Here is an 11527-nt window from a genome sequence, read left to right as displayed (position 1 = left end):
CGCTCTGCGCAAAATTTCTTGAGGACTTACAGTCCTATTATTATGAATTTTGTCATTCCTATTTTTCCATATATACCACATAATCCATGGAAAATACTCCGAATCAACATCCGTTGGAAGTCTCCAAAAAAGATGATCCAGACTAGTAAAAACGGAGGAAGATGGAAAGATTCCGGGAGGGGAAGGGATTCGAGATAAAGCCCATGTTTGAAGTGCTGGTGGACATTCAAAAATAACGTGATAGATGGATTCCTCTTCTGCCCCACAAATACCACACCGGAGATCACACTCTATACCACAAGCCTTCAGATTTTTGGATACTGGTAGTGTCCCAGATAAAATTTGCCATACAAAGTGTCTTAGTTTCAGAGAACATTTTAGTTTCCAAAAATGCGCCAAAAGGGGTTTAACATTAGGTCCATAACTTAACACTCGTGGTCCCCGATCCGGGTATAAGGATTATGTCCTAAACCCTGATTTGACCGAATATTTACCAAAGTCCGTAAACGTCCAGCCATATGTATCTGACCGTTGTGTTCTACTAACTGCTATACCACTATTTTCAGAGTTAATAAACTTGAAATTCACTATTTTCGTTCCGAAAAAAGGAAATTCACTATTTTGAAAATAAAACAAAACAAAATTAAATTAAATATTTAAATTGTTTACTTAGGTTTTTTTTTAATATATATATATATATATTATTTTCTCGAATTTATTTTGGATTATTGATCAAACTTTTTGGTGTAGATTGGTTGAATACGAATATAAAATTGTCGGGTTGAATTCAATTCGCCTGGACCAAGTTGTCTATTACAAAAACAAAAACGGCACTGGCTTACTTCTGTGAAACTATTTAGAGCAACTTCCAAATGACATTCTATAACTTCAAATATAAAATTTTTTACTCTCCAAAAAGAAATTTCAAAACTTCATATTTGAGGATTTCAGGAGTAAAACTTTATATTTGAAGTTTCGCTACTCAAAATTTCAAATTTTATATTTTTATTTGCATTTTGATCCCTACAATTACAAAACACATTTATGATTCATAAATATTTTTTTGTTTATTGTTTTAATCCTTAAAAAATTATATCTCATAAATATTTTAAGTTTTGTTTACAAAATTTAAGTTTATACATAAAATTAAATAAAATTTTAAAATAAGATGTAAAATATTTAAAACTGGATTTAGATTACAAAAATATACAAAAAAAATTAACAAAAAAGCTTTTTAAAAATTACATGAAAACATAACTATTACACAAATTTAAATATTACAACAAAACTAATAGTCAGGTAAGTTTGAATCGGAACCTTCAAAATTTCTAAATATTGTCCAATTTTTTTTTGTGTAACTGAAGATAGTTGTTGTTGTCGTTGTTGATGATGTATTTTCGTACAATCTTTTCTTGTTTATATGAATATATTCACGAATATTAATATCATCGATAAAATTTAGTCTTTTAGCAATATTTTATGTTTATTTTTTACTTTCTTGTTCTTATCTAATGTATTTACAAGTATTAATATCACTCAATTTCAACAATTTTTATCTCTAATCTACAAATTAAAAATGAGGATAGTCATTTTTACTTCAAAATGCACTAGTAGATCATATATGCATTACGAAAATCATTTTATAGAATAATATGATATTTTGGTTAAAGTTTAATATTAATTAAATTATTTTGTTTAAAATTTTATTAATTAATATTATTGTCATATGTTTATATATATGCTAGTTATTTAAAAAAAATTTATGAATTCAAATTAGTTATGATAAATATAAAGTTCATATTAGAAAATACAAATAGTTTTAAAGTTGAGTTTGAAGTTTTGCTTTCGGATAAAAACGACTTTAAACTTCAAATATAGAGTTTTGAAAGCTTAGAAATAAAGTTTTTTTTGGAGATACTCTTAAAACCAAAAAAAAAAATGATGAGAAATAAACCAACGAGAGTAGAGAGAGTAGAGAGAAAAGCTATGGATCTGCTCAGTGAAGCCTTGTGAGTTCCTCAACTCTCTTACACAATTCTTCCACTTGCACATCCATCCCTTTAGATATCTCCTCCATCTTCCTCCTGCTCAGATCCATGAACGATTCTATCAAATCCCCATCCAAGAAACTCCTCGCATCTGCACTTCTCTTCTCGTTCTTGAACGATCTCCACTGCTCATGGCTCAAACCGCCAACTCCTTTGATCACTTTCCTCATACTCGTCTGCAGTTTCTCCAGAAACGCATATTGTTCTTGCGGCAGCGAAGCCATCACTCCGATCACACCGTTGACAGTGCCAAAGATCATAGTCGGTATCTGACTAGTTTCTGAATCAGGCAGCCTCGTGACCAGAGATCCATGGCGGAATCGGTTCACAAATTCCCCAATGTGATACTCACCAACCACCTCCATGCGACACCGTTCTTCATCTGTAGCAGCTTCACTGTGCCTCTTCACTGTGAATAAGTTGTAGCAATTGTCAGCACCGAGGTACGTGTCATCATCTAGTATCCCAACTGCCGTCATCCAGCTTGCATTATAGTCTCGAGCTATCTCCTCGATCGCACCTTCCTCGTGCTTTAAAACAGACACAAGCAGTCTACATGAGATCTACGATTTAACATGTATTAACAAGAAGATGGAAGTAGCGAAATCTATTTTACCTTGTAGATCAATAAGGAGATTGACTTCATGAGGTCACCAACGACGATGAAGTCTCCACGGGTCTGAACGTAGAGAGCTAGTATGTGACCGTGATGTCCACATTCAGACTGGAGCTCCCGAGTTCCATCATCCCGCAACGTCCATTTATACAACTGAATTTTCTGATTAATAGCAGCTAGAAGTTTTCCATTGAAGGCATTAAGAGAATAAACAGATCCTTTAGTTTCCTTCTCTGCTACCAGCTGCAGCTTTCCTTCTTCAACTACAAACACAAGTATCCTTCCCTACAATCACAGAACAAAAGAAAAAAAAATTGAAAAAAAGAATTGGGAGAAATAAAGTTTAACACAAACAAAATACAGAGAGTCATGTATACCTTCGTTGGTTCGTTCTCCTCAGGCAAAACATATGAAGTACCGACACAATAGTAAACGTTTTTGTCGTCGGTAAAAGAGCAGCTCAGTATGGAGCAACCGTATTCAAAGGCATCCAAAGGGTAAGTTGCCAAGAATTCGAAATCTCGGTCATCCAACAGACGGACAAAATGCATCTCAGATTCTTCTGCACTCGGTTGGTTTCTCAAACTGCAGATAGCAAATGTTCGCGTTTGTTCCTGATGGCAGATACGGCGAGCGTGCTCTCCAATGGGAATAGTGCGTATGTGAAGCTTCTGAATCTCATCGATGGTACCAATAGTAAGTTCCCCTTCCCTAGCAATCGCTAAGCTGCTCATGGAAGAGAAGCAGAACCAAATTTCAACACTACATACTTCGGCCCCCAAAGGAAAAAAAGAGAGAGAGAGATTTAGAAATTAGTTTACCTGTCTGGAAAAGCACCAGAGTTGAAGGGACACATGTGACTAACTTCTTTCAGATTCACGTTGCTGTATATCAGCTTCTTGTTGTTGCTATATATAACAGACGGTCTATCTGATGCAGCGAAGACATGCGTTGCACTTTTAGATGAAAACGTACGCAGAGTTATAGGCTGAGTCCCAAGCGATACTTTTTTCCGATCTCTCAACTCCCCAGTGCTCGTATCCAACTGGAAGTTTAATAGATGGCCATCTCCAAGAGCACACAGCAAGTAAGATATCTGCCACAAAATGAAATACCATTTGTTATCTAGTATGGCAACCAAAGGCTGCATTAATAATAAGATGGTGAAGAAAACCATACCCCTTCCAATGCACAAAGAAGAACAGATCGGGGAATTATCTCTCCTCCTAGTTGCTCCTTAGTGAATAGAGTCAAGTCCGGCAGCACAAAAATCCTTACACTTATATCTGTCCACATCCCCACCGCAGCTAGCTGACTGTAATTAGGATTGTCCCCAGTGGGGTTTATATCAAGACAAGAAACCTCGTACTCCAACTGGGCATGTTTGACTTCCGTCAATGTCCCATCTCCAATTTCTATATAGACCAAATGTCCACCTCCAGTCGCCAAAAGAACCTAACATGTATATCAATCCAAATCACATTGCATGTCTAGAAACGAGAAGGATACTGAAGCTATAAGTTTTGGAAAAAAAAAAAAAATCCATGTATAGTACTAAATACTCCTAGAATTCTTCTCTCTCGGGAAGTTTTAAATATAGCAGCTCCATATAAATCCTTAAGAAAGTAAGACACACCTGGCTAGCATTTGCAGTTGCAACATTAACAGTGAATCCAGCTGGGGCATCCCATTTATTCCGCAATTCTCTAGTTGTCGAACTGACTAGCCTCACAGAATTTGAAGTAATCTGATCAAGAAAAGACAGTAGTTAATGCATCCTCGAGTAAAAGATAGGATAGAAAACTGTAGGAGACAAAAAAAAAACATGCCCACTGAAAAATAACATCGATGAAATGACAAGAAACTATGTCAAAAGGACATCTAAATTTGATTCGCTTTGAAAGACCCAGAAGGCCTAAAAATTGACAACTGATTTAACTGTACGTAGATGACACATTGAAATGCCGTGAAACGCAAAGAAGACAAACCATATATTGATAACCTGGACATAGACTCAAAACCTACAAATTGGATTTCGACAAATAGTTTTCTGCATAGAAACTGACGAATGAGCACTGGCATAACATACCTGTACAAGTTGGTTGTAGACAGCATCATGACAAAATAAAGTCTGGACTTGAGACAAGAAACCCTCAATCTCTGTGTCTTCCAGTTCATCCTCTATGTTCATGGCTAAGATACGAGTTTCACTGATGAAACTAACTACCAGGAATGTATCAAAGGCGTCATCAATTGAAGATTTCAGCGACCATATTCCTTTGATTCCTGGAAGTTCCACGGACGCCTGTAATACAACAGAGTCATATATAAAAATGAGAGAGCTACTCATACATGACACCTAGTCAAAAAGACATTCTTGATAAACATCAAACCTGTTCATTTATTCCTATCCCATTACGAACTATGCGAAGAGAACCATCCTTGTATGCTCCAGAGCAAGTTACAACCTGACCTTGCCCCTGTCTCTCAAGGTCAACTACACAAAAGTCGACAATAGGCCCCAAGTTGACATACTGTTCTATAATTTCTACATATGAACCGTTTGCATCCGGCTGCATGTTTAACTTTATAAGCTGCAATTTAAACATGAAAACATTCAGATGCTTCATACTTTATATTTATACTAGAAATCATAGAAGATTAGAGTCTAACACAAATAACTAGGATAGTGGTAACCAAATTTTTTATACTATACATTATCCAAGAAAAATAAATATAAAAGATTTTGTAATGGGAACCTTCTTCAATCCTAGCGTACCTGTGAATCTCCATAGCTTGAGCCGATAAAGACGACAGCATTGTCAAGATAGGAGATGGTAGATGCAATCGATGTTTCACCCAAAAGCTCAATTTTGAGGCCAGTGACCCTAGAGAAAAATAAAGTCAGAATATCCACAATTTTGTTTTTATTTAGACAGAGCTTTGTAATATCAACTCACTTTTCTTTCTCGTGGGTTATAACAAGGAGGTGGATCAGTCCGGCATGGTCACCAAGAAGATACCTAGAGCCATCAACATCAACTCTTCCATATGCCTTTGTGATGGACTGGACAATTAAATTGAAGCTTTGAAAATCAGGGGGTGCTCACTGAAAGGTTATGCACATGTTTATAGGAGCAATGGAGCATATGGCATGATGTCAGAAAAACTTACAGATCTTATTGGTATAGCTTTGAGTGCATTGGCACTACAATACACAATTGTTTCTTCTCCAATGATAAGGACCCCACACAGAGGTGAAGGCACAGGGATCAATAGGTCAGCACCATTGTCAAGATTGTTCTGTGACCATGGTCCTTCGACAAAATCTTTCTCCTTCTGAGAAACTTCATATGTTTTTACATGACGAGCATCTTTGTTGTCCTATAACGCAGGAATTAATTAGTTCACCCAAATAAGTCCTAGATCACATTATACCAAGTTAAGAGAAAATATACAATTCGTTTCTACAAAAAATACTATACACATATAGAAAAACAGTAGTGCTAATTTGCTCAATTTCTACCAGCTTTCCAACAGAGCGGATTTTAAGAAAGAACCAAGGATTCATGTGAACATTATTATATATTAATTACAAATATAAATAACCATAGCAAATTCATTTAACCTGATAAAGTACTGCGATTGTTGGCTTTGCGCATCCATACAGAAACTTGATATCCAGGACCTGCAACTCCTCCAACCTGAAATTTAGTCAATATTAGATTCAGTGTTGTAGTTCTCGAAATAACCACATCTGCAAGAAACAAAGAGTATCGACCGAGTGTATTAATAAAACAGAATCTGATGCATGGAAACAAGGGTTCACCAGAACAAACACGACGTAGACGACTAACCAACATAAGAAAAAGAGCTGTCCTTTATCGAAAGGGGGTACCTTATGTTATAAGCTTCCTTGAGCTGTCCTTTATTGTCAAATGGAACCACCTAACCAAAGTCGGTTGATAAATAAAATTTCCGTAACATGACACAGACAGCTAACGAGCATACCATGCGTCAAATTTCTTCTAGAGGTAAATAACATACCTTAAACAAGCCGTCATACAGATGGAGACCAATGAATCTGCAATCAGGATCAATTATACCAATCTGCAAAATCAGTGTAAAGTGAGAACTCAGGAATGCCACATAAGTCAAATTTCACAAAACTGATACAATGCAGTAGTACTGAATTCAATACCTGACCATTGTCGGTCTGTCTGCCTATACGATCAGAGACATCCCCCATTGCCCTACATAATGATGAAAACAATATTTAAGAATCAGCAGTACAGGAATCGAGTCAAGCAACATCTATGTTAGCACCAGACCAGAGAAGCTTTTGTCGAGGCTATGTATATACAACAAAGTATGAGTAAGTTAATGACCAACAGTAGCTGAGATCCTATAGCTTATTCAGAATAAATAGGAACCTCATGAACTTTGAAGTTGTTTCTAAAAAAACTACAGCGTAAACCATGCAATTGTCTGCGACTAGTTACTAAAATCCGATACCTTTCCAAGCCCAATACAAAATTTTGGAGAAAAAAAGAATACAGAAAGCACATAAACTAGAAGAACTATAAAATTTGATTCCCCCTCCCCTCCTCCTTTTTACCTTGTAGTAAGCTCGGAGGAATCAGAATCCCACTGAAGAACACAGAATTTATATCCCTCAGTTGCAATGAACAAAAAATCTTGTGTTTCACCCTGCAAAAGATGAAGTAGTTATCATTTAACACTGTCACTTACTCCCAGACTGAAAGAAGTAGGCATCAAGGAAACTATACTCACATGGGGACGGAACAATTCCAAAGTAGCGATTCTCCCATATAGAGGAACATCCAGTATAGCCTGCAAAAGACTAAATCACTCAACATATCCGAACCAAAAGACTAAAGTAAGAATAACATTTAAAATTTCCAACTTTAATCCAAGTAACTGAACATTTGTAAATTTGAAATAAACTCATCTTCGGAAAACAAAACCATTAGAACAAAAGATGTGTGAAGTACCTCAAGTCCCTGTGGAGTAAGCAGATGGATCTCGATGCGAGTGCATTTCCTGAGAAAAGTCATAACACTGTTGTCATACTACAGACCCATAAGAAGATAGCTTATAAAACAGTTAACAGAATTGTATGCAAACAAAAACTTGTAACAAGAAATCAAAAGCATCAAGGTGCATTCTTTAACATGAAATCAAGTGTAGATCAAACGCTGGTAGATCAACAGGTGAATCGATTGTGTACATCTCTCTCATAAACCACATTAAAGCAGAGGATCCAGGAGACAGACTACAGAAACCGACGAGCTTCCTTATAAACCCTAAAAGCACAATTGCGAGAAAGAAGGAGTTACGTACGCGACAATGAGATTGAGCTCCTGGGGACTGGTGAAGTTTCCGACGCAAGAGTGAGTGACAGAGGTTGGTTTCTGAGCCGTGACGACGTAGTTCCATACGCTCATCTTCTTCTTCTTCCTCTTCGTTCGTTACGGAAACTAGGGTTTCGCTTTCTACGCGACTCACGCGGAAATAAACACTTCCCGCCTCTGTTATTATAGAGGAGCAACGGAGAAGAGAAGAGGCGATGCAATGCAAGAGAGGAGGCGGCGCCTTAAGAAGAATGGCCGGTTCAGAGCAGAGACTTGAAATTAGAAGGACGGTTCGGTTTAGTTTGGATAACCGTAATTGAAATTTTGATTTCGGATCGATTTGGGCCTTTAAGGTATGACAGGCCCAAATGATAACACTTACTAAACCCAACCCTAAGAAGACGATTTGTTCTTCTTCTTCTTCGTCAGTCGTCGTCGTTCTCCTTCCATCTGCGCTGCGATCTCTCTCTCTCTCTCTCTCTTCTCTGAGGTAAGCTTCTCTTAGATCAATCGTGATTTCGAATCCCTGCGGTGAAATCGTATCTAATCGTAAAGGTTATTCATTTTCCACAGTTTGAATCGATCTCAATATTGAAAATTTTAGCCTAGATTAATCTGGATGAATCCGTTGAGTCTTTATCATATCCCTATTGATTAGAAACATTATGGATAGAGTTGATGAAAAGCTTAAAGCTTTAGTGTTTATGGAATGGTTATGTTCTTGTGGATGTAAGCGTTATTATCTCATATAAGTTGTTCATTCCGGGAGTGAGGGATAATGTGTTTTTTTTTTTTTTTAATTGCAGATAATGTTGACGGAAACACCGTTTAGGCCAAGAGAGAAGCTTGTGGAGAAGCAGAGGTTGTTCCAGAGCATCCAGAGGCACACTTACCTTAAAGGACCAATGGACAAGGTCACATCCGTTGCCATTCCTCTTGCCTTGGCTGCATCTTCTCTCTACATGATTGTAAGTTTTACTCTTGTCTCATTTCCCTTTTTGGTTTTGCAGAATTATCTCGTCATGCTTTGCCCATGTTTTCTTTGAATCTCTTCTTCCTTTAATGGGTTGGAACACGTTTTAAAGCTTGCTACTTCCTGTCAATTGTGTTTTGCTAAAATCCAAATTGCCCTAGTTAAATTGGTTTTGATATTGTCTCAGCTTTATTAACCATGGATGTTCTCATCATCTAACTATGGAAGATTTGTGTGGATGGATACAGGGAACAGGAATCTACAACATGTCCAACGGAATCGGGAAGAAGGAATAATCAAAGCAGCTTCTTCTTTTTTTTTCCCCCTCTTTTCATTTAATTATAATGCTTTTGGAGGGTTCTCTCTATGGATCCAGTAGCTGCTGCTGCCATATCAGACTAATGGTTGTTGCAGCTGTGTTATATTCCCGTTTTGCCAAATAATAATTTGCAGACAATTTCGAAAGCTGAAACATGTTTTGATGAGTATTTGCTAATGACAAATTGAATTCTTTTCTTCTGCGTTCTCTCACTTGTTGTGTCGTACTCGCACACACACACACACAAAGGAATATAAGTAAAGAGTAAGAGAGCACAGGTAAATTACTAAGACCGGGCCCAGATGGGTTAAAACACTCTTTACACCGAATCCAACCCAAACAACCCAAAAGAGGCCTTTCTTTCTCTGCTGGGAGAAGAAGCTTCTTTCATCCTCGTCCTCTTGAGCCGCCATCTCTCCTCCTCCAAACTCTCGATTTCTTTCTCCAAAGGTAAAGCTTCTTAGATTTCCCTCCTAATCGTTTCGTTTCGTTTCAAAACCCTAAAGTTTCCAACTTTTAGAATATCCATATCCGTGTCGATCTCAAATCACAGAGATTGATAAACCCTAATAGCTCCCTTTCTTTGCTAATGAATCTTGATTGACAAGTTTCTAGCTTTGATGTATGTTTCCTCTGTCTAACGTTTGCAAAAGTGTAGGACAATGCCGAAGATTAAGACTAACAGAGTAAAGTACCCAGAAGGTTGGGAGTTGATCGAGCCGACTCTCCGTGAGCTTGACGCCAAGATGAGACAAGGTTTGTTGAGATCATCTAGCTAGCATTTTGGGTTATTTCAGATGCTAAAGTTTACCCTTTTTTGGTTCTTCTCTTAACTCGTTACGCAGCTGAGATGGATGAACATGATGGCAAGAGAAAGTGTGAAGCCTTGTGGCCAATCTTCAAACTCTCTCATCAGAGGAGTCGCTATGTCTATGACCTTTATCACCGCAGGGACGAGATATCTAAAGAGCTCTACGAGTTCTGCTTGGACCAGGGCTACGCAGACCGCAGCCTCATTGCCAAATGGAAAAAGGTGCCTCTTCTTTACTCCTATAGTAGTTTTTCTGCATAGGACATTGACTTTGAAAATATGTTTTAAATGTTTTATTAGTTTAGAGAGGGGCTTAATTATGGCCGTAGTGCACAATGGTTTCTCTGAAATAAGATGTCTTAGCAAATGAACTTGTTTGGAACCATCTTACAAACTAAAAGTTTTTGAATTAAGATATTTGTTTCGTTTGGTAGGGAGGGTACAGAGATCTGGTCATTATGCTTTGAACGACAGGTTCTTCTCAAGATATGTTATCTCTGTTTTGTTAACACTAATGCTTTTCTCCCAGCTTTTGATGATGGGTTCCCTTGAGTCCTTGCTTTCAGGTTCTGATTCATATTATGTTTGTAGATTGTATGTGTACTTCATCTGGATTTTACTTTTTGTTTTCTTTTAGTAGACAAAGATTTGTTCAGATATATATCTTTCTCTCTTTTTAGCTTGTTACTTAACTCTCTATATAAACTCTGTGCTTTGTGAAATGCAGTCGGGATATGAGCGATTATGCTGTTTGCGCTGCATTCAGCCAAGAGACCACAACTATGGAACAACATGTGTATGCCGTGTTCCCAAACACTTGCGTGAAGAGAAAGTTGTTGAATGCGTTCACTGCGGTTGTCAAGGATGCGCCAGTGGCGATTAATCTCTACATGTGTTTTCTTCACGATTCCCCACTGTTGCTGTATTCTATATCTTGTCAAATCTGAATTGTGTACCCTTAAAAAACCCTTAAGAAACTCCCTTTCAGAACCTCTACTTGTTAACTCTTACGTTGGTGAGACACTAGAAAGGCGTTCCCGGTTTGGTATATAAATGAATTGAGATAATGATTTTCGATTAGATTTGTGTTTAAGTATTTATCAGTGTTCCAGGCCGTCTAGTTGGCAAATCGAGTATGAACGAATTGGTTGTTTCAAACTGATTTGTTATAAAATCAGCCTAGGCAATAAAAAAATCGATCTAGGTGCCCGTCTAAACAATAATGTTCTATGAAACGCCTAATTGTATATTTAGGGCTAAAGGACTTTAGGCGCCATAATTATATATATTATATGGGCCCCAAATTTTGCCAATTTATCACTATAGCTTAATGTAGGGATTATTGCGTGAGACCGCGATCCTGGATAAGACATGCGCCGGTTAAA

General features: G+C 37.4%; 3 protein-coding genes across 4 annotated transcripts; 2 read left to right on the top strand and 1 right to left on the bottom strand.

Annotated features, from left to right (window-relative positions):
• Positions 1–1899: 1899 nt before the first annotated feature.
• LOC106336355 (DNA damage-binding protein 1b) lies at positions 1900–8283 on the bottom strand. Its single transcript, XM_013775166.1, has 19 exons — positions 8029–8283; positions 7680–7728; positions 7459–7518; positions 7283–7374; positions 6866–6917; positions 6712–6774; positions 6563–6612; positions 6293–6368; positions 5839–6048; positions 5625–5731; positions 5444–5552; positions 5058–5258; positions 4754–4969; positions 4301–4411; positions 3844–4119; positions 3486–3760; positions 3042–3390; positions 2665–2949; positions 1900–2578 (listed from the first exon to the last, which is right to left on the bottom strand). The coding sequence occupies exons 1-19, from the start codon at positions 8130–8132 to the stop codon at positions 1997–1999; spliced, it is 3267 nt and encodes a 1088-aa protein (XP_013630620.1). The 5' UTR covers positions 8133–8283; the 3' UTR covers positions 1900–1996.
• Positions 8284–8447: 164 nt separating this feature from the next.
• Positions 8448–9520, top strand: LOC106328623. Its single transcript, XM_013767104.1, has 3 exons — positions 8448–8529; positions 8846–9007; positions 9261–9520. The coding sequence occupies exons 2-3, from the start codon at positions 8849–8851 to the stop codon at positions 9306–9308; spliced, it is 207 nt and encodes a 68-aa protein (XP_013622558.1). The 5' UTR covers positions 8448–8529; positions 8846–8848; the 3' UTR covers positions 9309–9520.
• Positions 9521–9549: 29 nt separating this feature from the next.
• On the top strand, positions 9550–11192 carry LOC106328622 (protein BUD31 homolog 1-like). Of its 2 annotated transcripts, none has more exons than XM_013767102.1 (4): positions 9550–9781; positions 9990–10087; positions 10177–10364; positions 10870–11192. In XM_013767102.1, exons 2-4 carry the CDS (start codon positions 9994–9996, stop codon positions 11023–11025), a joined length of 438 nt encoding a protein of 145 aa, XP_013622556.1. In that variant the 5' UTR covers positions 9550–9781; positions 9990–9993; the 3' UTR covers positions 11026–11192. The 2 variants fall into 2 exon arrangements, with proteins under 2 accessions (XP_013622556.1, XP_013622557.1); XM_013767103.1 differs by having other exon boundaries at positions 9642–9781; positions 9985–10087.
• Positions 11193–11527: the final 335 nt, after the last annotated feature.

Source organism: Brassica oleracea, chromosome C3, assembly GCF_000695525.1.
Source record: "Brassica oleracea var. oleracea cultivar TO1000 chromosome C3, BOL, whole genome shotgun sequence".
Lineage (NCBI taxonomy): Eukaryota > Viridiplantae > Streptophyta > Magnoliopsida > Brassicales > Brassicaceae > Brassica > Brassica oleracea.
Note: the sequence above shows the minus strand (reverse complement) of the source record. Positions and strands in the feature narration are given on the sequence as shown.

What these genes read in the sequence shown, in the direction of transcription:
- LOC106336355 (XM_013775166.1), bottom strand. Translation starts at nt 8,132, where the DNA reads ATGAGCGTATGGAACTACGTCGTCACGGCTCAGAAACCAACCTCTGTC. An exon ending in GAGCTCAATCTCATTGTCGC is followed by an intron (nt 7,729 to 8,028) that starts GTACGTAACTCC and finishes GACTTTTCTCAG; the next exon opens with GAAATGCACTCGCATCGAGA. An exon ending in CAATCGCAGTACTTTATCAG is followed by an intron (nt 6,049 to 6,292) that starts GTTAAATGAATT and finishes CCTGCGTTATAG; the next exon opens with GACAACAAAGATGCTCGTCA.
- LOC106328623 (XM_013767104.1), top strand. Translation starts at nt 8,849, where the DNA reads ATGTTGACGGAAACACCGTTTAGGCCAAGAGAGAAGCTTGTGGAGAAG. An exon ending in CATCTTCTCTCTACATGATT is followed by an intron (nt 9,008 to 9,260) that starts GTAAGTTTTACT and finishes GGATGGATACAG; the next exon opens with GGAACAGGAATCTACAACAT.
- LOC106328622 (XM_013767102.1), top strand. Translation starts at nt 9,994, where the DNA reads ATGCCGAAGATTAAGACTAACAGAGTAAAGTACCCAGAAGGTTGGGAG. An exon ending in TGACGCCAAGATGAGACAAG is followed by an intron (nt 10,088 to 10,176) that starts GTTTGTTGAGAT and finishes CTCGTTACGCAG; the next exon opens with CTGAGATGGATGAACATGAT. An exon ending in TCATTGCCAAATGGAAAAAG is followed by an intron (nt 10,365 to 10,869) that starts GTGCCTCTTCTT and finishes TGTGAAATGCAG; the next exon opens with TCGGGATATGAGCGATTATG.